General features: G+C 46.4%; 1 protein-coding gene across 2 annotated transcripts in view; it reads left to right on the top strand.

The window, feature by feature from the left end:
• Positions 1 to 364: 364 nt before the first annotated feature.
• The window catches only part of SORL1 (sortilin related receptor 1), a 170602-nt gene continuing 145883 nt past the window's right edge, over positions 365 to 25083 (top strand). The window contains exons 1-3 of one of the 2 annotated variants that reach the window (XM_037841759.1): positions 365 to 977; positions 17184 to 17300; positions 24737 to 24862. In XM_037841759.1, the coding sequence (XP_037697687.1) occupies positions 693 to 977; positions 17184 to 17300; positions 24737 to 24862 (528 nt within the window). In that variant the 5' untranslated portion in view covers positions 365 to 692. The remainder of the gene's footprint in view (positions 978 to 17183; positions 17301 to 24736; positions 24863 to 25083) is intronic. The other variant, XM_037841758.1, reaches the window with a different exon arrangement.

Below are 25083 nucleotides of genomic sequence, written 5' to 3' on the forward strand. Positions count from 1 at the left end.
CACTCAGGTTTGCCCTCGCTTTTACTGCCTCTGTGCAAGGAGTATGTTTACTTTGCACTTGGGGTGAAGACAGTGTAGGTTGGTCAAGGGGAGGTTTTGGTTGTGTCCACTATTCAAATACGTTTGGGTGCCCAGAGTAACGGAAGCTACGTGAGTGCCACCGTGGAGCGTGTTCATCTGGACTCTAATTTGCCCATTGTGTGCCCGGAGGTAATTTCTTTTCGGCTTCTCCTTTAGAGGTGGAGAGGACAGGGGGGCCTTGCAGCCGGAAAAAATACCCTGGCTACGGCATAGGGCGACCTCGACACGACCCTGCCTAGGAGGCAACAAACTCCGGGGAAAACGAACGCGCCCCTCACAACTCTTAATTCCAGCAGGCTGATCGACGAGGTGCGCGGGCCGGGAACGGGACGCACCCTTGACGGCGCTCGCTGCCTTGACTTCCCCATCCCTCGGCTGGGGAGGGGCCGGGCTGCCGAGCGGAGAAAGTCCCACGTGACGGCGCCGCGCAGAGCGCCAAGCGGGACCCGGCGGCGGCAGCGGCGGCGGCGGGCGCAGCGAGCGGCCCCGAGCAGCGCGGCGGCCTGGAGCCCAGAGAGCGGCGCGCGCGCCCAGGCCCAGCCCGCCTCCCGGCCTCGCGCTGCACATTCTCTCCTGGCGGCGGCGCCACCTGCAGTAGCGTTCGCCCGAACATGGCGACAGGGAGCAGCAGGAGGGAGTCGCGACTCCCTTTCCTCTTCACCCTGGTCGCGCTCCTGCCGCCCTGGGCTCTCGGCGAGGTCTGGACGCAGACACTGCACGGCGGCAGCGCGCCCTTGCCCCAGGATCGGGGCTTCCTCGTGGTGCAGGGAGACCCGCGCGGGCTGCGGCTTTGGGCGCGCGGGGATGCCCGCGGGGCGAGCGGGGCGGACGAGAAGCCGCTCCGGAGGAGACGGAGCGCTCCCCAGCAGCCCGAGCCCATCAAGGTGTACGGACAGGTGAGCAGTTTTGCAACCCTCCTTCCTCTAGCTCTTTCCTCACCCTGCACTTCCTCTCTCCTGCATCCATCCTTTGCAGTCGTCTCCCAGGTGCAGGCACCACTGGGGACTTCCCGGCTTGCATTTGTTCCCCCCCACCCCCTGCATAAGTACAACCGTCAGCACTTGAATTACATTAATCTTGCCTTCTTCCTGACGGTTTTTAGCAAACATTCCAGGTAACTCGCGGGATGCAGTGCATATTTCCCCAGGGTGCGTGCAGACCCTTGTAGTTTCCGGCAGGTATAAGAGGGGTGCAGCTTCGTTTTACCTCTAGATAAAAAACAGGCTTTCTTTAGTATATCATCAGTTGGCAGTGAAAGCGAGCGCCCTGCAGTTGCAGTCCACTTACACAGAGGAGGGGGTTTCCCACTTAGCATTTTCAACCACAATAAAGGTGGGCAAACCTAAAAGCATGTCTACTGTCTTGGCGTAGCAAAAGCAAGAGGTGTGTGTGTGTATGTATGTGTGTGTGTGTGTGTGTGTGTGTGTGAGAGCTGAATTTTGTGGGGATGGGAGGGCACTAGAGTCGACCTATTTCTCCCCCCACCTTTCAAGGTATTGACTATTCTGTACAGAAATATACCCCATGGCACTTGGGGATTTGAAAACACTGCGAGATTTGGAGGGGGTTGGTGGTGGTTATGATTCAATATGCGATTTATTTCTATCCAGGCAATGGGTTTATTAGATCATAAGTAACATTAATTTCACTTTTATGGCCAGTCTTAGTGCTAGAAATTGTGGAACCGAGTCTGTAGGTTAGTATCAGCATTGGCAAAATTAATTTGGCCGTTTTATTGCCTTAGGAGACTCCCGGTTCTGCAGTTAAGTTTGACATCAGCAAAACTAGAAGGTCGGTGGGGGAGAAAAGCTGGGACTGGAGGAGGTGGTCAGTATGCACGTTTGCTCCAAATTGCCCCCTTTTTAAGTAGAAATTAAAGGGTTGGCTGAGTTCTGCTTCTCTTTACTGGTTTTTGCCTTAGCCATTTCTTCACGAACATGTAGAATCAGAGGTTAAAATCTTGGAACCAGGAAGATCCTTATAAACCACCCCACCCTATTGTGTCATTTTGTTGAAGAGATTGAAGCTGGGAAAGGGGAAGTGACAATCCCAAGGTCACACTGTCAGGGTTGCCTGTTTTTTCATTTTTTGTCTGCATCCTCTCTGAAGTCTCGGTGACCTTTGAGTGATCAGATAGTGACCCTGTTTTTATACAAGGCTCCTTAAAGATCTCCTTTCTAAAATGGAATGTATCTGGCTAAAAGGGGTGGTGATAGAGGTGAGGGGGTGGGAGTATTTGATTTTCATCCACCTTTAGCCCCTGGGGGAGAGTGTGTGCTGTGGGCACGGATTGCTGGAGCCGGCTGTGTGTCCCTCTGCCCAGCTCCTTGTCCCCCCACCCCCCACGCCTATCTGAAACTTCTTTTTTGTATTGTTGAAAAGAAGTCAGCAAGGTCCTTGCTCTCAACGGGACTCGCCAGCATCAGGCTTGTGGAGGGTGGGGAGGGAGGAAGAGAGAATCCCTTGTTCGTGGAGTCTTCCCGGTCAGCCCAGCTCTGCTGCAGGCTTGAATCAGCTTTCTGAGGGCTGGGAATGGGGAGGGGTGGGAGACAGGGCGTCCTAGGGCTCAGGTCCCCTGCTGGTATAGGATTGGCACACAGGTGCCACTTCTTCCCTGAGTGTGGTCTGTGCAAGCTCCTGGGGTTTGAGGCAAGTTCAAGATGAGCTCTGTTCTCATTGGGAGCGACTCCAAAAACCTCAGCTTTTACCTTTCTGGGCCAGCCGGACTGAGTTTGGTTCAGTGGAAGGATGGAGAAGTAACAGCCTGACTCCTTTCTCAGGAGGGATTCCTTCCTAAGGGAGAGGATGCAGGACAGCTTTTTTCTCCTTTGTGACTGCCTTCCTAAGCCATTGTTCTCTATTGCCCTGAGGTTAATAAAAAGAGGGGTTGATTTGGATGTGTAAGGATTTGAGTTAGATAGAAGGAAGAACTTCCTGGTACTGGCCTTTCTGTCACAGGCTCTATCTGGTGCAGACCCTTCCAGCTGCAAGCACAGGAATCAGAGACTGAAGGGGCTTGGGGCACCCCTCTTGAAGCACTGGACTAAGTCACATCTGTTTGGAGTGACCTTTCTAGCTGGGGTGACCATTTGCCTCTGCCCCCTGGGACAGACCTGGTTTATAAGTTGTTTCTGCTGGTTATGAAAAGCACCCTCTTCATTCTCAAAGGTGTTAGGATGTGGTCTTTTATTTTTATGGCCATTCAACTTCTAGCGCGAAGCCAAACTCTGCTTTATACTACCTCCTCCTTTTTAACTTTGAAACCTAAAGATTGCAGTGTTTATCTAGAAAATTGCTTGAATTGAGTGTGGTTCTGTACAGAAGTCGGGGTGCAGAGAGGAGGTGAGATACGATTTCATTCCTGCTTTCAGAAAACTTACAATTTAAGGAGGAGATAAAGCAGATGCAGATACAGGCATGTAAACGGAGCAGGCAGGAACCGATGCGCACAGCCACAACAAGCCAGCCACAGCTCGACAGTGGTTTATTAGTGGGCCAGATGATAGGGGAGGGCCTTGGGAAGGTGGTGTGATGGTGGGGGGAAGTGTCTCAGGGCTCAGATACTCTGCAGCTTCTTGCCCTCTGACCTCTGAGGGAGGCTAAGAGGATGCCTGACAGTGCCGATTAGAGCTGGAAGCAGAGCTGTCTGAACCAAGCAGCTCTGGAGGCTATTTTAAGGCCACCAGCTTTGGGGGCAGGAGGAAGGCAGGGAGTTACCTGCACCTGCGAAAGAGGTAGCCTGTGTATTGTAGGCTGAGCCCATACTTTTCCCTGCTCTGCTAACCTATGCTTGGTTGTTAGGACCCTCTTCATCCTCGGATTCGCAAATGAAAGACTGGTTTCTGCCAAGATTACTTAGAGGCATGTTTGTAATAACAAAATATGGTCATCTTGGTGAAAGTAATTTGACATCAGATATTAGGACTTTTCTGTCCAAGTTCAAAGTTTGAAAGTCGAGTCCCTTCTGAAGAAGGCCAAGTCCAAGAAGAGGGATTACATAATACTAGTCACACTGATTTTCTTCCTGATTGCATGTGGGGTCCATGCCTTGGTACCATCACATTTGCTTTTTCCCTCTGCCTGAAACAGTCTCACCCGACTCCTGTCCTGTCCTGGAAAAACCCTGTTCCACTCTTCAATGTCCAACTCTGAGGTTACCTCCTTGTATTCTTAGACCCCGCAGGGGAAGAGTTCTTTTGAGCTGGGCTCACGGCACTTATTGCCCTCTGTTATATAATTGCCTGTTTAACTATCTAACCTCTCTATTTGCTCTCTGAGGGCATGGATCAAATCTTTCTCCCTGTATTTCCCTGGCACTGGTAGGCCCTTAATGAATATTTGTAGGAGAGACCTGGAGGGTAGGATGAACGTTAAAATTATATAAAAAGTATTTATAAGGGGACTGTGGTGAACCCACGAATGGTTTGTGAGAATGAGCTCCCTGGGTGGTGAGGAGCCCTGATTTTCCTGTGCTCTCCTGGGAGTGATGTTGAAGAGGGAGCTGGGATTCTGTTGTAAAGAATCCTGCCTTGTAGGGCTATCATACTGGTTTGTGTGAATGGTATTGCTGTCGGGAAAAAATCCTTTGGAATGAAGTGCATAGCCTCATAGGGTTTACAGGTTTCTTTTCCTTCCAACAAACTACAAACTCTCTGTTCATATTTTGTGCATCTTAGAGGACGGGGAGTATTCAGTGTCCTGATTTGAGACTGAAAATAAAGTGTCTGTTATAGCACAGGCCCTGGGGACAAAGGGCCTCCTTTGGGGTGGAATGTTGTTGAGCTCTAGATCTCCTTTGAGTAGATGATATACTTGCTTGGAGAAGAATTGGCTGGCTGATTGTGAAGTTTGGCTGTTTGACCTGTATTCTTCCAAAAGAAGAAGGCCAAGGGGCAAAGCATTTGCTGTTTCAAGTTGGCTTCTATGAAGGTGCAGAGTTGCTTGGCATTGGCTTGTTAAGGGATGTGCCTTGAAAAATTCCTCCTGGTTCCACTTGGCATCTCTTTTTATTGCAAGTGGTTCCATGCTCAGCCTCTGATCACTGTTTGGTTCATTAATAGCTTGCAGATCTTGGAGGGTGGAGGGTGGAGGTTTTGAGAGGCGGAAGGAATGGGAGGGAAGGAGACTGAGAGAAGTGAAGAGCTGAACATGAAGGGATGAAAGGAAATGACATCCAGTTTGGTAGGTAATACACGTCTATGAAGCAAAATTTGTACAAAAGACTCTGGAGTGACACGTAAATTTCCTCCCCCATTTACCCAATACCCCTTCTCTGTTGGCAACCGGTGTCAGCAGTTTTTTATATGTCCTCCTAGAAATATTCTATGCCTATGAAACATACATGTCCATAAAATTTGAAACTTGGCTTTTTGTTATCTGTAGCCCCTGATATCATGAATAATGAGGTTAACTCCAGCTCTTATACCAAATTTCCATACAGTGTTATGACTCTGAAGTGTCATGGTATAAAATAGATTGCTTTGTTACTCTTTCCCAGGGTTGGGGGAAGGAAAACCCACTCTGGTTTCACTTTGAGGGCTCCTGTGGGTCAGGAAAGCAGCATTATATAGCTCTCTTCTAACACGGATAGATGCTGGAGGGCAGTTTTCTAGAGGCGTAGAGCCCAGGTTTGCCAGAAAGTCAGAATAGAGAGATCATGGATCTTGGCTTTAACTCGTATTCCTTCCAAGAATGTTTTCTTTATATTCTGTAAAATGAAGTTAACGGTGTCTTTCATAAATTGCTTTGAGACCTGGGATCCAGGAGGCAGATCCTAAGAGCAGCTACCATCCCAAAGCAGCAGGCGTGTGTGTTGCCAGGATGTTTCATTGTCAGATGGTGTCCTGTTCTCCTTTAGCCATCTTTTTTGGTGTCATTGTTTAATCCCAGGGCAGGGAGGGATAGAGCTGGCCTTTTACCCTCTGGTGGAATGGAGGGACACAGGGGCAGGTAATCCAAAAAAAAAAAAAATATGAATTTTCCATCTCTGTGTATTTATCTAGTCTCTTTTTGTAAGTGTCAATTTACCTTTGTAATTAAATTTTGCTTAGGCCAGTATTAAAATGAAATTGCAGTCTCCCAGCAGAAACCAGCTGATATGGGAAATGGCTGGCAGAAATGTGCTTGGGGAAAGCCAGTTTGGAGTTTGGGCAATAATTCTTGACAATAATTCAGTTGCAGATAATTGAGAGGTGACCGCATAGAAATAAGCGCGCGCGCACACACACGCGCACGCACACACTGACCTCTCCTCCATTTATTTAGATTTAGATTTGGTTTGGATATTTGGTCTGGGCCGTGGTGGGGGCAGGGGGATATTGCCATGCTGATACGCACAGGACCTTCCTATGCATTTGCTAGGTCCACCAGAATCCATTGGCAGATGGCATATTCAGTCCAGCCACGTAGATGCAAAAAATCAATTTCCCTCGGTTTAAAATGAGCCACAGTTAATTTCGACCTAATTTATTGGTTTATCGACCTACGAACCTTGGGCCTTCGAAGAAGTGGTGCGGGCAGTCTTCGAGCATTGATGTGGCTGATGGAGCTAAAAACCAGGCAAGGCAGGGTGGGCTGCTGGTGGAGGGGTGTCTTTCAGGGCTTCAACCTACGTCGTGGTGAGACGTGAGGAATACTTGGTACATTGTGGGGTAGGTTCCATAAGAACAGAACTTCGTAACCATCACGTCCACAGCAGTGAGTTAAAGATAATTACAGCATTCGATTATCCACTGGGTAATTGTCACAATCTTGGTGACAACCATGACCATATCGTTAGCCGAGAGCTGGAAGATCCTACCTTCCCGGCCTCGTGATGATCCTCTAATAGAGCGCTGGCCAATAGAACTTGTTGGCATATTGGAAGTGCTCTGAAACTGCACTGCTCAGTACAATAGCCACTGGCCATTTGTGGCCATTGAGCTCTTGAAATGTGGCTAGTGTGACTAAAGAACTGAATGTTCTTTCATTTAGTTTTAATTAAAGTTTGAGTAGCCACATGTGGGTGTGGCTACTGGATTAGACAGCACAGCTTTACCAGGCCTCCTTTTTCTAGTGGTGAAGCAACCATTTGTTCCATCACGAACAGGAGGAAGAGAGATCTCGCAAGAGCCAGAGTTGAGGGCTGTAGGTGGCTGCTAAGTGCCAAGTTGAATGTGGGGCCAATGGCCTTTCTTTCCTAGGTAGGAAATTCTCAGGGGACCCTGGAGGTCGAGTATGTTCCTCCCAGACTCCTTTTTCAGGGAATGTTCTGGACAGTTGCCTCCTTCCATTAACAACCCGGATGACGGAGACATTCCCGAGGGCTAGCTAACCAAACCCTGTGCCTTCACTTCTGATCTGGCCTTGCACAAACAGTCCTCTTGTACCCTGGCTTTGCTGAAGTTTGTGCAAGTCCCGCACATTTGGTTTAGCAATGAAAGATGTAAACAGTGCCTTAACTGTGGGGCCATCTCCCCACCCCTGCCCTTTGCTTCCTGTGCTCTTGTTGACTTACCTCGATATTGCCGGGTCTGTCTTTTATCCCTTCAACCCTTCAGGCTGGCATGAAGACAAACAATACAGGCATGTGGTCTTTTCCCCACCCTGCTAGCTGGCTCTTTAATGTAGCATGCCATTGCAGTGGCTGCTGCTGCAGGCTTTTGGCCTGGGAAATTGGGACCCTTCACAATGATTTATCTCCAGCCCCCAGAATTAGATTAAAAACACAGCTATGACGTCTCAGAAAGGCAGGCTGATGTGATTATATCCCAAATCTGAGTGGCACACGAGGGCAATAAAAAGATGAATGCATATAAATGTGTTTGGTGCCCTGTTGGAGCCAATGAACTGTTTGTTTTCTGTTTGTTTCTATTTATGATTTTAGATGAAGGTAACTGATATTGCCTCTATTGTTTAGAAAAGAGATTAGCCTGTGGAGTTGACACCTTCTTACCCCCAATAACTGGGGATTGAAGGGGGGACTTTGAGGGGAATGTGGCTAGGGAGATTGTTACGATGAAATAAATGTGAGTCCTGAAATGGATTTTAATATGTCGGTGTAAATGGAGGGTGGGCTCTGTCTTCCTTTGGTGGGCTGAGGAGATGAAGGAATAGTGTTGTGATGAGATTTTTAACTCTTGGGAAACCTCTGTGCTGTGGGCAAAGCTTGGATGATCTGAGAGGCTGGATCAGGGCCTGTGTCTAGGGAGACAGGTGGGAGCCTGTGAGATGAGGGGTTTGCCCGGAGCTGTGGGGCCCGTGGCCCAGAGTGTAAAGGACCCTGCTTCTCTGTCAGCTCAGGGGATGCCTGGGAGACCGTTCCCTGTGGGGGCCTTGGAAGGAGGGAGTCAGGATGCCAGGGAGCTGGCGAGCAGCCTGAGAAACTGGGAGTGTGTGGGAGATTGAATGTTATAAACCTGTGCCCGATTAATTGAGCAACATGAAACCGTGTACTTATGACTTCCCTCATCTGTGTATATTTAGTTCCCTGCAATTCTCTCACTGTGTAGTAAAAGAAAAAAAAAATCATGCAGTTAACCGTGCCCTCGGTTTGCTGAATCTGTCAAGATGTGTTGCTGATGGTGGTAATGCTGGGTTACCCCAGAAACGAGGCCGAGTCGTTGAATCCACAGAGGAGAAAAATTAAAGAGTGGTTGGATGTGGAGGAGGGTTGGTTAGAGGTGTTAGGGCTCTGGAAGCAAAGTTAGGGGAGTTCAGCCTTCACGGGGTGGGTCTCGGGGCTTCCGCCTGGGGCCTTGACCCCCTGGCAGCTCAGGGAGCATCTTGCAGTACTGAGAAATTTGCCACTCTTTTGGGGTCGCCTTGCTTTCCCTCTCTCTCCACTAGCCTTATTAGAGCTTTTCCCTCAGTGAGGTCAAGGAGGCACCCAGAAGGCCTTGAGGCTTGGGTTTTGGGTTGCAGGATTTAAATACATTTCCTTGGCGGGGAGGGAAGTGCTAGCAAATGGTATTCCCTCCCCACTGGAGCCTTGAGGGGCAGAGATTGAGTTTCCCCCATGTGTCTGAGCTCAGCTGCGGGGTGAGGGGTAGACTCCCCCGGAGCCGGGCTTCTCTGCCAGTTCTCAGCTTGGCTCACACGTCTTGTCATTTTGTCCCTGTCGTTGCTTGTGCCTAGGCCTCTGTGCCCCAGCCTTGATGATGATGCTAATGTTAATTTTTTATGTGGTGCCATTTTGTGAAGAATGGCTTATCTTGGTGGAGAACATATTTGGTAATAATATTTTAGCATCTTGAAGTTTATGACATGTATTTATGTGCAATATCTCATTTGGTTCTTAACAATAGTCCTGTAACATTGGGAAGAAAAGAATTTTTCCTAAGGCTCAGAGAGGTAAAGTGACTAACCCCAAAGCACCCAGCTCGGAAATTGCAGAAACCAAGACTCAGACCCAAACCTTCTGACTTTTTTCACATCTACGGTGGCCCATTTGCCTCCCGCAAATAATACAGTGAAAGCCTTGTTTTTGGGCAGGGGTCCACAGCCTTTTTGCTCTGAAGAACTTTTTTTTTTTCCCTCCTCAAAAATCTCATGGAATTCTAACCTCCCTTTGGTTCTCTGTATTCTGGTCACACTGATTTTCTCTTAACTTTTCAGATGCTCCAAACCCCTTCCCATTCCCTGCCTTTGCTATTCTCTTCCCCAGGCTTGCTTCTCTCTCATCTGCCCCACTTCCCCACCCTGTTTTCCCATCCTTCTGGTATCTGGATAAAGGTGATGTCTTCAGTGAAGCTTATTCTCTCCCCCCTTGAGGAATGTCCTTTGTTAAATAACTGTAATTTAATAATTATTTGTGGAATTAGTTGTTTAATATTTGTTTCTCCTACTACTTTAAGGACCATGAGGCAGGATTTAGGCCTGCCTGCTCTTTTCCTAACACCTACCATTGTGTCTGGTATATAGTAAGTGCTCAATAAATATTTATAGAATGACCAAGATGAGGGGCTATTTATGGTGAAGCTGCAGAGCCAAACAGGAGGGTCAGGGAGTGTGGTGGGGTGGGGGTGAGGGTCCTAAAGGGCTCATAGAGATGGCTTTGGGTACATAGGTTGACCCTCTGGTTTAGGGTGGGCTCAGCAACCAGTTAGCCCTGTGGACGGGATGTTACTCTGTGCATTCTGCCCAAGTGCCCTGTGCTGAGCCCTGCCTTTTAAACCAGTGTGGAACACTCTAAATCCCTGCATGATCTTGCCTCATCTGCAAAATACGGAAATTGGCGTAGATGTTCTTGATGTTCTTTCTGGCCCTGATATTTTGCTCTCTTTCTTACTTACCAAGTGAGGAATTAAGGGATGATTATTTTCATGACAGAGAGGTTCCTTTTCATAGGGAAGCCTCCTGGAACAGCAAAGCATACTATTTGCTAAGTGACAAAGCAGGTTCACCGGGAGGGAATGGCTGCCAGACATAAAAGGTAACAGATTCTACCTACCAAGGATCAGTCAGAAAAGATGAGTCTCAGAACTGATACTGTGAGTCAGTGAGAATATGATTATCACCCTTTTGGTAAAGAGAAAGGAAAAGGCAGGATTTTTAAAAAAAATGCAATTTTATTGAGATGTATTCACGTAACATACAGTCCTTCAAAATGTATAATCAGTTGTTCATAGTATCATCATATAGTTGTGCAATCATCACCACAATCAATTTTGAATATTTTAAGGCATGATTTTTATCTCTAGGGAGCTCAGGGCTTTAATGACGAGATTATAGTGAAATGCTAAGGTTTTAGTCCAAAGTCATTCTTGGAATTGAAGTTCCAGCTCAGAGAAGTCAGTTCTCCAGCCCTTTGTTTCCTCATCTGTAAAATGGGCAGTTTGATACTACTGCTTCTGTTTATCAGCAGAGTAGTTGATGAATTGTGCAGGCAAAGCATCTTGAGCAAACCCAAAGTCAAATGAGTGAGCTGAGATGCATGAACAGGGGCTCTCTGCAGGGAGAACATAAACTAGATTTCAGCTTTCCTTCCCAGGGGCAGAGTCCAGGGAGGATAACGAGGCTACTAAATATAGTGAGGACACGATCTTGAAAGGGGACACTGTAGGGTGATTTGTATACGTAGCATTTAGGTCATGCAAATGGCCGATTTGAGAAAACCTTGTTCTTCTTGGACCTCAAGAGCCTGCCTTTGGTTTCCTCAGGCCATCGTATAGTTCAGAGGATTTAGCGGCTGCCTCTGTCCGCGCGGTTGAAGGACAGGATATTTGTTTTATACTTCATTTTAGAATTTTAAAAATGCTTCTTTGTATTTCACTGCCAGGGAAGGAGAGAAGTGAACCAGACTGCTTTGTCTCCTTCAACTGTGTTCTGGCAAGAAGCTGTGTGTGAGTAGTGAGGACTGCAAACTGTGGGTCATTGGAGGACATTCTGATCTTTGGCTTTGACCAATTTGAAAAAAGCAATGGGACAAGAAATGAAAGGAGATGATATGTGACCCCTCCATTTAGGATCTGCATTCCCCCAAAGAAGCCTTAAATGACTGTACAGAATTTGGTCAGTTTATTATAAACTTATTCTTGGTTCAGATTTGCAAAACCAGTTTCTCCCAAGAAGTGCTCTATGCCCTAGAACAGGTAAAAGATGATTAAAGAGCTACAAAGGGTGCCTGGCACCTAACAGGGCTCCGTGCAGATGTAATCAGCGTGCACGTGCATGAGCTGTCAGTACCTCCTAAGACAAGCAAAGGAAATGCATACATCTTTCCTTCCATTTAGAGCCACCCGGAGTTTGGGATGGGGTGACAGCAGTTTCTTCCCCTCACTCTGGATAATATGAGGCAAATCATTTAACCTCTTTGGGTGGCCAGGGCATGGTGGTGGTGGTGGTGGGAACTGAGAGACATCATGTGCTGTGTTTCAGACTTGTTTGAAAAACACCTAGAGGTGTGTAAAGGGGTGGGTGGCAGTGATTTTCCCTGAGCTGGAAGCAGACACTAGCCCCGAGCCTGTGGCAATTCCTCCAGCTGGGGACCAGGAGGCCCGCGCCGATACTGAGGCGCCGCAGATGCCACCAATGCGCTGAAGGATGGCTTTGGCCAGAGCCCCAGTCCTCAGCCTGCCTCCTGTGTGACTCCTGTGTGACTCCTGTGTGACTGCATATTTTGGTAGCGTGCAGTAGTGTAGGATAGAGATGGGATGAAAGAAGCCCTTCTTAACAGTGGGAGCTTGTAGGTATGGGATCAGCACTTGGGAAGTAAATGTTTTTTATAGGCCTGAGAGTTTTTTGTTGTTGTTGTTGTAAATAAATGAAATTCATGTAACATAAAATTAACCATTCCAAAGTGAACATTTGGTGGCATTTAGTACATTCACAGTTGTGCATCCACCACCTCTCTCTAGTTCCAAAACATTTCCATCACTCCAAAAACCCCTTTCCCATTAAGTAGTTGCTCCCCATTCCCTCCTACCCCAGCCCCTGACAACCGTTGATCTGCTTTCCGTTTCTGTGGATTTACCTAGTTTCTGGACATTTCATATAAATGGAATCATATGATATGTAGTCTTTGCATTTGGCTTCCTTCGCTCAACATAATGTTTCTGAGGTTCATCCACTCTGTAGCATGTATCAGTAGGTCACAGAGTTTTAACAACCACCCCAAATACCAAAAGACACCCCCCAAAAAACAAACAAACAAACAAAAAAAAACCATGAGTCTCTTCAAACTACTGTTGCTGAGTCCCAGCTCCTACCAGGAGGCAGGGGGCTGGGCTAGAGTCATCGTTCCCCAGATAAGCTGCATTCGAGACACCTGAGGTGTGTCTTATAAAATACTGATGCCTGGGCTGCGGGATTCCAAACCAGGTCCGGGTGGGGCCTCTCAGGTGAGAACCCCTGTGTCAGGTGACCTCTGGGCAGCTATTCCAGCTCCAGGATTTTCTTGACCTGGAGCTCAGTGGAGCCCTGCAGCACCTCGGAGACACCGTTTGTTGTTTACGATGCAGTTTCTGTGTTCAGAGATTTCTGTGGCATGCGATTTTTCTCCTGTTTGCCTTCTGAGGGGAGGCACTTGGCCCCCTCCCTGCTTCTTTTATGGTTCCAATTAATTGTGTCTCATTTATCAAGCCTCCCTGTGAGCTGGGGAGCTGGGAGTCAGAGAAGGAAGGTTGTTCACTCCCTGGGGCTGTGGTTATAACTGACTGCACCTCAAGGTTACCTTACTGGAAAAGCCATCCTCCCTGGACAGTGTCTTCTGGGTCCGTGTGCACCTGCTTTCCTCTGCAGCTGCTTGTGGGTCTGGGGTGAGCCGGGCCGATAAGAGAGATCTGGAGTCTGCAGCAGTCCCAAGGGGGCCAGTGAGGGTGCGGCTCCAGGGGAAATCCCTGGGGATGGGAAAACAAACAAACCGGAAAACACTGATTAAATGGGGGGATCTCGCTGGGGTGGGGTGGGGGCAGTGGGAGACCTATGGGTGGTTCCCGATTCCTGGAGCTGCTCTGGGCTTCTCTTGGTGGAGAACTAACGGGAGACCCCTGCTTTGACGACTTCTTCCTCTCCTTCCCTTGGGGGATGGTGGTGCTGGAGTGGAGGGGAGATGGAGAGAGAAGGTGAGAGAGGAGAACTCATTGCTTTGTGTTCATAAAATTTATGGCCCTGCTTTCCTCTGGCTGCGTGGGTTCCTGTGGCCAACTCTGGCTTGCGCTTGGGGGGGGATGGGCACCTGGGCTGCCTCGGGGATCAGCTGTGACTCACCTCCCCCCCCCCACCCCACCTCCTGGGCTCTGGCTCACCAGGGAGTTGCTCACGTGACCAGGATGTGTGTGCCGATACTGAAATCGTGCCAATCTAGAGAGCTGAACTGTTGGTGTGAGTGTGGGGTGGCCCTCTTACGAGCCATTTCTTACCAGGGATTTCCAACCACCCTCTCCCGTCGCCCCCACAATGGGCTGCTAGAATTAAAGAGACAGCTAATTAAAAAAAAGTTTTTTTAAAATGATTTTTAAAGGTGCTTCACCAGCCTTGCGTTCCAGGCAGGCTTTCTTTGTTTGAGGGAAAAAAATAAACAACAACAAAAAGCCCTTGGCTATATCAGTGCTTGCCCTTTGTGCTCCCCTCATCTTTCCCCCTCTCCTAGGATTGATTGAGGGGGGGGTCTCATAAATCTCTTTCCCTCCAAGTAGAAAGACTAAAGCAAGTCGTTTTCAGACCTCTTTCCTACTCTGATCTCTGAGAGCTTTGTATCCAGTTCAAAGTATCAACTGATTGTTATCCACCAGAATGTCCGATTTTGATAGGTCTTCTTGCAGGATGCTCAAGTTGTGGGCTTGTGGGCTTTTTCATCCCAGACCCTGAACATGGGTGATGCTTTCAGGTTCCTAATCCTTTATTATTCTGACGATTGCAGCACTCTCTGTTGATTCCTTTCTGTTTCCTAGGGTGAGGATGCTTTTGGAGGGGGAGGAGACTTCTGGCCTGAGGCGGGTGTGCTGGTGGGTGTCGGAGCCACAGATGCTGGCAAATGCTTGCAGTCTTCCGGAGGCTTGCACTGGAAGGAAGGAGGGGAAAAGGGAAGGCTGCAGAAAGGCTTCAGCGGCTGGTGGAGATTCCCTCAGCTGTTTTGTTCTGTAGATTCTGGGTTAAATTATTAATTTCTTTTCTTTCCATTTTTCTGTTTCTTTCTTTCTTTTTTTTTTTTTAATTTTCCCTGTTCCATGGATGGGCTTATCTAACTGGGAACGGGAAAGGACATTTTGGAATGTCATCTTTTCCTAAAAAAAAATATCAAGGGTCTTTTTTCTTGAAAGAGGGCTCATTTCAGATATTTTCTCAAAAGAATTTGGATCCTGGATCAAATTAGAAGCAGGTGCTTCAACCCAAAGCAAAATAGTTAAAGATTAACCCTTTGGTCCTTCTCTCTGCCAAGTTTTGGGCGCAGGTGTTTCCGTCTCCCTTGTGACATCTGAGAATACCTCAAGGAATGGGTGGGGAAAGTTAGGGCGTGGTGGGATGGGTGAGGAGCTGGGGAGCTGTGGGGAGAGGAGGTTTTGTGCTGCAGAGCCTTGAGAAAAAGACAGAAATACAACTCAGAGGGCAGGTCAGCCTAGGCTTGAACTTTGCAGCAGTCCCAGATGTGAGGGTGGGGATGAAATGTGCAGGCTGTAACACACGGAGACTACTCTGGGACCCAGGAGCTTAATTTTCTTTTACATGTGCCAGAAGACAGCTGTGGTTGAGAACGCTGGTGCGAAGGCTTCTTTTAGATAGGCGCTCTTGATTTAAGTCTTTTTCTGGTCCTGGTTCTGAATTATACTTGCTCTCAACATTTTCATATGTGTGGTCAACAGTTTGCTCTCCACAGAGAGAGAGGATGCAACGTGTGGCTCAGTTGGTCTAAAATGCTGGTCCCTGAACTGGTGACCATCAGTGAAATAAGAGAAATGAAAATAATGTGGTTAATTTTTTATGAAGCAAAAAAAAAAAAAAAAAAAAATCATTTAAAATAAAAAAATATTCTTTATTGTAAGATTACATCATTCTTTAGTTTTAGGTGTTAACATGTCCTTTCCTTAAACAATCATGGTGATTTTAGATGGTGGTTGTATTCAGTTAGTAGGGCTAGCTGCGTAACAGGTGAATCCCAAAAGCTCAGTGGTGGAACCCAATAGAAATAAAACTCCCGACTGTGAGAAGTTAAACATGCGTGTTACTCCAGAGTTCACAGCAGCATTATTCACAACAGCCAAGAGGTAGAAGCAACCCAAGGGTCTATCAGCTGATGTCTCCATTTAATGGAATATTATTCAGCTGTAAAAAGGAATGAAGTTCTTGTACATGCAGCAACGTGGGTGAACCTTGAAAACATTATGCCAAGTGAAATAAGCCAGACGCAAAAGGACAAATATTGTGTGATTCCACTTACATGAAATATCGAGGATAAGCAAATTCATAGAGACAGAAAGTAGATTAGAGGTACCAAGCACTTGGAGGAGGAGGTTATGGGGAGTTATTGCTTAATGGATAAAGAGTTTCTGTTTGGGGTGATGAAAAAAATTTGGTAGTAGATGGCAGCGATGATAACATAATATTGTAAAAGTAATTAATGCCCACTGAAGAGTACATTTAAAAGTGGTTAAAATGGCAAATTTTTATGTTCCACTACACATGCACACACACACTCACAGACTGATGTTACAGATTGGTGGAGAGCCTTCTCTACCAGGACCCAGGCTCCTTCCGTCTTATGGCTCTGCTCTCCCATGGGACTTTGGAGTCCTGTGAATGTAGCCAGTGGATGGGGAAGATGGTCTGCAGCCATTGTCAGGGCTGGTAGTGGCTCTGATGACCTTCACTCACTTGCCATCGGCTGGGACTGAGTCCCAGGGCCACACCTCCCTGCAAGTCAGCCTGGGGAATGGGTCTGGCTAGAAGAAAAGCAAACAGATTAGTCAAACTCTGATTCAGTGATTTTTGTTAATGCTTTTACCTGCCAGAATAGAAATTGTCAACCAATCATCTGTTGTCCTTTCTTGTTTGTTTTTACTTTATGGGTTTGTGAAATCCGGAAGTCAGGTAACTGCTGTTAGCAATAATCTAAAGGTCATTTTTGTTGGGTCCTGGAAAATATTTCCTTCCTTGAGTAAGTTCACGAATAAATAAAACTGCACAAATAAATAAAACTGAACAACATTGCCTCTAGGCCAGACAGAGAGAGCACCGGCTTGAACAGAGGTTTCAAGAATGTGTGGTGTTTCTGGCCTGTGCATTTTTTTTTTTTTTTCTCTGAATGAGGGAGATGTTTCCGTGTTTTTGGTTAAAACCTTCAGAGTGCACGTCACACATTTGGAGAAAGGATGAGGGTAACATGAGATTGCAGCGTCACAGAGGACAAAAATAAGCAAAGTAATTGGTTATGCCAACGAGGGCCTGAATGGAAGATTTTCTTCAGTCCAGTTATATCCAAAATAGCAGGGATCTGGCGTTTCTTCTTGGGGAAGTTGAGCCTGGTGGGATGTGCTCAGGGAGAAAAATAGGCCATTTGGGCCCAGCTTTTCAAATCTAAGACTCTTTGCCATTTCCAAATGACAAAGGGAGAGAGAGAGTTTTGTTTAGGATATTTGTGGCTGTCACTCATGATTCCTAATTCCTGTGTTGGTCTGACCGTTTTTCAGGTTAGTCTGAATGATTCCCACAATCAGATGGTGGTGCACTGGGCTGGAGAGAAAAGCAACGTGATCGTGGCCTTAGCCCGGGACAGCCTGGCGTTGGTGAGGCCCAGGAGCAGTGACGTAAGTATTTGTGTAGCTCTGGGCACTCCTCAGTGCCATTAGCCTGCCCTTTTCTGACCTGCTGGGGCTATCATGCCAGAAAAAAGTAGTGGGTAAGTGGAGAACGAACTGATGAATTATAGGACAGGAAAGCGAATCCAGGAAATAATAAATCCCTTGTTTGCTGAACAGGTGGAGTCAGTGTGGCAAACAGATTCATGCAATGTGGGATTACTTTTGTGCAGTGATAGGATATGATCATGGCTCATTGCATCTGATCAAAAAAATACCAGGTGTGCATTCCTGGGCAGAGCTGCTTGTCTGCAGCAGGACAGGTGGAATCTAAGTGGTCAGCCCATGTGCTGATTTCTTATAACCTGTTCGAGTTGGGTGAGTTGTTGAATCTTGATTCTTGCCTATTTTTAATTTCCATAGTTGACTTTTTATGATATTTAATGTTCGGTGCTTTGAAGACAGAAGACCAAGGGTTACAAACTCAGAGACCTTGGAGAGGCCTGGCAGGTAGAGGGAAGGGTGAAGCCACCTCTGAGTTTGTAGCACTCTCCCATTTTACTTCCTCTTAGGCAATATGTCAGTTTCCCACTTTTGAGAGAGATTCAGGTTCAAACATATTTCACCTTTACCCTAATTTGAATGTGGTGTTTGATACTTGGTCCTAGTGTTGGAGAGATGCCGGGATGGGACGGACTTCGGCAAACTGGAGAACACGTCTAAAAGAGGCATTTCTACTCAGATCTAGGCACTGTTGCAATCTAGGAAGGAAGGCCCCAGTGTGGCCAGATCTTCTGAGTTTTTGTGAGAAACCCAGGAGTGAGGATTTTTTTTTTTAAATTCAGTTTTATTGAGATATATTCACATACCATACAGTTATCCATGGTGTACAATCAACTGTTCACAGTACCATCATATAGTTGTGCATGCATCACCCCAATCTATTTTTGAACATTTTTCTTACACCAGAAAGAATCAGAATCAGAATAAAAAATAAAAATAAAAAAAGAACACCCAAATCACCCCACTATACCACCCTATTTTTCATTTAGGTTTTGTCCCCATTTTTCTATTTATCCATCCATATACTGGATAAACGGAGTGCGATCCACAGGGTTTTCACAATCACACTGTCACCCCTTGTAAGCTATGTTGTTATACAGTCGTCTTCAAGAGTCAAGGCTACTGGGTTGGAGTTTGGTAGTTTCAGGTATTTACTTCTAGCTATTCCAATGTATTAAAAGCTAAAAAGTGTTATCTATATAGTGCATAAGAATGTCCACCAGAGTGACCTCTCGACTCCATTTGAAATCTCTCAGCCACTGAAGCTTTATTTTGTTTCATTTCGCACCCCCTTTTGGCCAAGAAGATGTTCTCAATCCCATGATGCTGGGTCCAGATTCATCCCCAGGAGTCGTATCCTACGTTGCTAGGGAGATTTACTCTCCTGGGAGTCAGGTCCCATGTAGGGGGGAGGGCAGCGAGATCGCCCACCAAGATGGCTAAGTTAGAGAGAGAGGGCCACATCTGAGCAACAAAGAGGCACTCGGGGGACTCTTAGGCACAATTATGAGCAGATTTAGCCTCTCCTTGCAGCAACAAGAGAAGTGAGGATTTTTATGTGAAAACTGTTGTGTCTTAAAAGTTGGCAGCTAATGCATAGTTTTGTAAAACCCTGCATGGCCAAGTGAAACATGTGAGGGCCAAAGCTGGGCCTTGGGTCCCAAGTTTGCAAGCTCTACCCCAGACCATCTCCTTGAATCAGGGATCTGACATCGGGACAGGGGTGGGTCTGAACGGAAAAACAAATGTAGAGCTTGGTTGCTTTGTGCTCTGGCGGAGGAAACCACCGGATGTATTTGTGAACACTTTCACATAGGCCTTATGGATTTGCCCAGGTGGGTGCTGAGCTGTGGCGTGTGGGAAACCCCTGCAGCGGACAGCCAGTCTGGGTGTAGTATTCTGGAGTGGGGGTAGACTTGTTTTGGGCAAAGTCTTTGGCCCATTTATAAATGCGATCAGGGTTTGCAAGTGACAGGTGTGGCCGCAGACCGCAGCGTCTGAATGCCTGTTGGCCTGTGAGAGGGTCTCTGTAGGCACCTGTGCATTTATTTAGAATAGTTACTGTCAATATGTATCCCTTTTGAGCACAGGAGAAAGCTCTGTACTATACTGCATTGTGAAATCTGCATTAGGGCTTTTATGCATTTAAAAAAACTCTTTGTCCAGATTTATTTATTTATATATATATAAATTTTTTTTTTTTTTTTGCAAAATAGGTCAAAAGACCTTATACTTATTACGTTATAGTTTTGCTGGAAAAGTAGGAACCCAGAGATATTAAGTGACTTGCCTGAAGTCACTCAGCATGTCTGTAGGGCACTTGGAGGTAATGAGTTAGGACCAATCATATACTCGGTGGGTGAGGATGTGGTTTTGCTAGGGTGACCAACCTGTTGTGGCATTAGCCCTGAAAGTCCCACATCCCAGGACCCCCTCGTTGCTGGGAAAACCTGAATGGTTGGTCACCTTAGGGATTGCCAGTCTACCCCAACCCAACTCTTACTCTAAATATTTGGGTGGGTTTTACTAAGAGCCAATAGAATATTTGAAATTGTAAGCTGTTCTGGAATGAAACGTGGTAAGATTATATTGGGAAGGAAACGTAATGTCCAGGGGTAATAAATAGGGATGGCAGAAATTTCCTCCATCTCTATTGGCTACGTTACAGAGTTGGCAAATGAGATGCTCTGATGTGAAAAGTTAATGCAAAAATAAATGACTCAGAGGCAGGAGTTGGTACCCAAGTCATAACAATCCAGATTTTCTTTAAAGAAAATTGTAAGCATGGTTCCTGAGGCTCCTACAGTACTCCAGTGGGATGGGAACTTGTACAAATAAGGAAATGTGTGAGTGTTGAGGAATGGCCAAGGTCATGCATATTCAGTATATAAAAAGGAATGGATCTAGAAGCTGGAATCTTAGAAAGTTCGCTGTTAAACATAAAAAAGAATTAATAATTGTCGCCTCCTGAATCTGCAGCCAATGCGATTTCATGAAGAACAGCTCCTGCAGGACTCATCTTTTCCTGCGATAAGTCTGGTAAATGAAAGGAAACAATAGATATTATTTATCTTGACCCTTTGCAATTCTTTGTTTCTGCCCTCTCGAGACATATTTTACAAAGTGCTCAGTTGCAACAAAATCGGCTGAAGAGTGATCCAGAGATATTGTCCACCAGAAGATCAGAATCAACCGGGGAAGACGGTGTGAGTGATAGATCTCACTTGTCTGGTACGCAGACGGTGCATCATGGTGACTGATGCCCTGCAGAACTGACTGGAGAGCAGGGCCAGTACCTGCTGCAGTACAGAACCTGCTTGCCTGGGGTGGCTAGTGTCTGGCTAAATGGTGTGGTGGAGAAGAGCCCTACCTCTGAAGTCGGACTGCCAGTGTTCGAATCCTGGCTCTGCCATTCATTAGCCATTTGACCTTGGACCCAGTAATTTACCTTCTCTTGGTCTTTTGGTCTATCAGTGATGCAATTCTTACAAAACCGAAGTGTGGTCTGTGTATCAGCAGCATGGGTGTTTTCTGAGAGCTGTTTAGAAAAGTGAAATCTCAGGTCCCACCTCAGACTTCCTGAATCAGAATCTGTGTTTTAGCAAGCATCCTGGGTAAATTGTACTCACACTGAAGTTTGAGAAGCACTGGCATAAAGTACTTAGCACAATGCTAGATGTAGGTGTTTCTGGTACATTTTAGTTTTTCTTCCCTTTTCCTCCTCTGCATTATTATCATTATATGGTTTTGAAGTAGAGAAGAGAGAATTTAAAACATTCCACTTCGAAGGACCATCTTTGTAAGTGAAGATTATCTGACTAGCAACTTTTGGCAGTTTAGTAACTCCTCCCCCTGTTGTTTTTTGTTCTTTGGCATGTAGTGTTATATTGAGCTCAGAGAGGACTAATTGGTGTAGAAACCTGTTTCTGGAGAAGAAAAACAAACTGTAGGAGAACAAGATGAGTGAGTACAGGGTGTTTGCCCATATTCCCTTGAGATCACAGTTGACAGTGAGTCAACAGCTTAATGCTTCCATGAGAAAAAAGAGGTCCAGGAGCAGAATGCATGAATGGGGGTGCAACGTGAAAACATGGGGTCTGCAGCCTGCTTAGCCTCCCCTGAACCCTGCAGAGACCTTTTCTGGCCTAGCCACTGTAGAGGAAAGTGAATAATTGTGTACCGGTCCTGGACATGGCCTTTGTCCTCTGGAAAGTATGGTATACGTGAATCAAATAGAAATCAGAATTATGAGGACAGGACAACAATATAGCTTTAGAATTGTTCTACTTGGAGAAGAGAAGGTTGATGAGCAATTTATGATACCTTCGAGCATAGGATGAACTCTTACATACTCATTCTTAGTTTTTATGAATTGTAAGACCCAAAGAGATGAGCTTCCTTTAGAGGTTAGTATTAAAGAAGGGCTTTGTGGTAGTGAGGCTTGTTTTACCTCCCGGTACGTGATGGCAGAGGAATGGATGAGAATCTCTGAGAGCCTTCCTACTTGGATAAAGTAGGTCATTTCTTCCTTCTATCCAGCGTTCTTTCCAAGGCCTGGCCTGGATATTCAGTGGATGACCTTCCTCTTTAACAGAGAAAGGTAAGTATGGAGAGGGAGCATTTGCTGGAAGGTAACTTGCAGAAATAGAAAGAAAACTGAATTTGGAATTGAAAGAACCCATCATGAAGTTCTCATCTCTCAAATGGAGATAATTATTCATTCATTCAGTCACTCATTCATTCAATACACTGTCGCTTATTTACTTAATACATTCCTTTGCTCATGCTTTGGTTTATCATGCTATTTATTCATTCCAGAAGTCTTCATTGAGTGTCTCCATGCCCCGTGTTCAGGTTTGCTAATGCTGCTGTTATGCAAAATACCAGAAACGGATTGGCTTTCATAAAGGGGGTTTATTTGGTTACAGATTTACAGTCTTAAGGCCATAAAAGTGAACAGACTAAGGCATCAACAGGTGATACCTTCACTGAAGAATGGCCAATGGTGTCTGGAAACCTCTGTTAGCTGGGAAGGCATGTGACTGGCATTTGCTGGTCCCGGGTTGTGTTCTAGCACCTCTCTCAGCTCCTGTGCATTCTTGGTTCTTTCTAAGCACCTGGGGGTCCTATCTTACCATATTCCAGGCAAACTCTGGGCTTCATCTTGTAGCTAAACATCCTTCTGTGTGCATCTCCAGGTATCTCTGAGCTCCTTCTGTTTGTGAGCTCTCTTATTATAGGACTCCAGTGATTAAATTAAGACCCACCCTGAATGGGCGGGGCCCCTATCTCCATGGAAATAATTTAATCAAATGTTTCGCCCACTGTTGATTGAGTCACATCTCCATGGAAACACTCAGTCAAAGGATTCCAACCTAATCAACACAAGTACGTCTGCCCCCACAAGATTGCATTAAAGAATATGGCTTTTGTGGGGGACATAATACATCCAAACCAGCACACTCTGGTATACTGAAGGAGGCGATATGAAACTACCTCTCAGGGTTTTTCAAGATGAAGACAGAAGAGATATACAAAAGAGAATTAATTGTAGATGGAAAATTCTATCCTAATGTAAATTTATTATCATCTTTGTGTCTCTGAGGAGGCAAATCATATCACACTCTGGGATGTTAGAGCTGGAAAGGACCTGATTTCCTTTTTGGGAAGCCATTTGTTTGCTCCATGTAACTTCAGAATCTAACAGGGCCTCTGAACATCTGTTCTTGGCCAGAGGATTGGAAGTGAGAAAGTTCCACTTCTTTTTACCCACTCAAATTATCTGTGAGCTCTCAATCTGCTCAATTTCTGAAGCTGCTTTTGTGGCAGCCCTTCACTGCACGTTTGATCTTTGGCAACACTCGCTGTGCAAGGGCAGATATTCCTAATAGCGTTTTTCCACTCTGATCCAGATAGAGGCAGAGGGTCTCACTTGACTCTTCTAACCTTGATGTTTAATAAATATTAGTGTGTCGCGTGTGTTCTCAGTTTCCTTTTTTACATGCGTTGCGTAGTTCCTTGTTTACCGGGGGATGTTTCTTGCCCGTCGTAGCTGAGGACCACGTCCTTTATTAATCCTTGTAGTTCTGGTGCTCAGGACCTGGCTCATGGGAAACCCTCAGAACCCTCTTTGTTGCATCAATGGGCAAGGATGGTAATGCACTTTCTGGGATTGGTCCAATAGATCCCACTCTTCTTGGGATTCGCTTGTCATTTTTCTTTAATGCGTACCCCACTTCTCTTTCCTATGCATTCATTTTTAAAGTAACTAATAAATTATTATAATTATTGTATTCATCTGCCAGGCTTGTTTGTAGCCCAATGATTACATGAATTATATTTCACATCTCACAGGGTTTCGAGTCTAGGTACAAAATATCTGACAACTTCCACTCTACTGCCCGTTACTTGGTGGGTAATAGCTTTTGAGATTGTGGGCTTTGGAGGCAGGCAGCCTGCATCAGAAACCCAGGGAGCTGCTTACTTTCTATGTTACTTTGGTTGGACAAGTTACTCATCTTATAAGTGCCTGTTGCCTCATCTGTACAATGATTTTAATAACTGCATTTGCCACGTGGGGTGGTTGGGAGACTTACCTGAGCTCATCCATTTGGAGAGGCTAGTGCAGCATCTGGTGCATGGCGAGCACATGCTGATATTGTTATGTTTTATTCCTGTGGTTGCCGGATCATTGGAAATGCAGAACAGCAGAGGGGTAAGAGCTGCTGGCACGTTCATGGGATCCTGCTCTGATTCTGATACTACAGAACCATATAACACTGGTGCTGGAGAAGGGATTTCTCGTACCTTACATCTAAGTCTGCGCCTATGTAATCACTTGGCCCCTCTTTCTTTCTCATCTCTGGGGCCCCCGGAGGAGACCCATGAGGTGGTATTTTTCCAGTCCTTTGGACTGGAGAGAACAGTGCTCTCCAGCAGAGGAATGAAGTTTTAAATTACTTTTTGGGGACCTTTCCACAGATGGCAAAACAAATTCCCGATCCCTTTCCCCTCAGGCGCCCACATTTCCTGGGCCTCTGGATTGCATTTGTTAAATGCTTCACCCAGCTGTGGCGAGCAGGGGTCATCGTTTCTGTTATTGGTCTCCTGCCCTAGGACTTGCCTTGCAGTTTCCGGCAGCAGTGGTGGTGTGTGCTGTGCTTCTGAGCTTTCTGTCCTGCGTACATGCCCGGGGACAGGCAGAGAGTGACCCTGCGTCTGCCTCTGTGGGTTTTCTGGCAACATCCACAGTGTTGTGGTATCAGGGACCTCGGGGACCCATCACGACCCAGGTGGGACGTTAGACGGCAGAGGCAGCCTGCGAGCCCTTTCTGCTGGATTCCTCACAAACTCTTCTTTTTCTCCCTTCCTCTATATTCCAGGTTTACGTGTCTTATGACTATGGAAAATCATTCAAGAAAATTTCGGAGAAATTCAACTTTGGCCCGGGAAACAGCAGTGAAGCCGTGATCTCCCAGTTCTACCACAGTCCAGCGGACAACAAACGCGTAAGGAAAGCAGCTGCTGCTTGGGACTTGATGGGACTGTTTTGGGAAGGTTGCTGTGCTGTCCGAGGGGCTGGGAGACGCATCTCTTTGGGGTCTTTGCAGGAAGACTGGTAGCTGGTGACTGCTTCTTGCTGCCTTGGGGTTTGTGCGGAGCCCCTTCCCAGGGTGGGACTCTGCACAATTAGGCAGGCTCCATACTTGCCAGGCAGGATTTCTGACAC

Source organism: Choloepus didactylus, chromosome 6, assembly GCF_015220235.1.
Source record: "Choloepus didactylus isolate mChoDid1 chromosome 6, mChoDid1.pri, whole genome shotgun sequence".
NCBI lineage: Eukaryota > Metazoa > Chordata > Mammalia > Pilosa > Megalonychidae > Choloepus > Choloepus didactylus.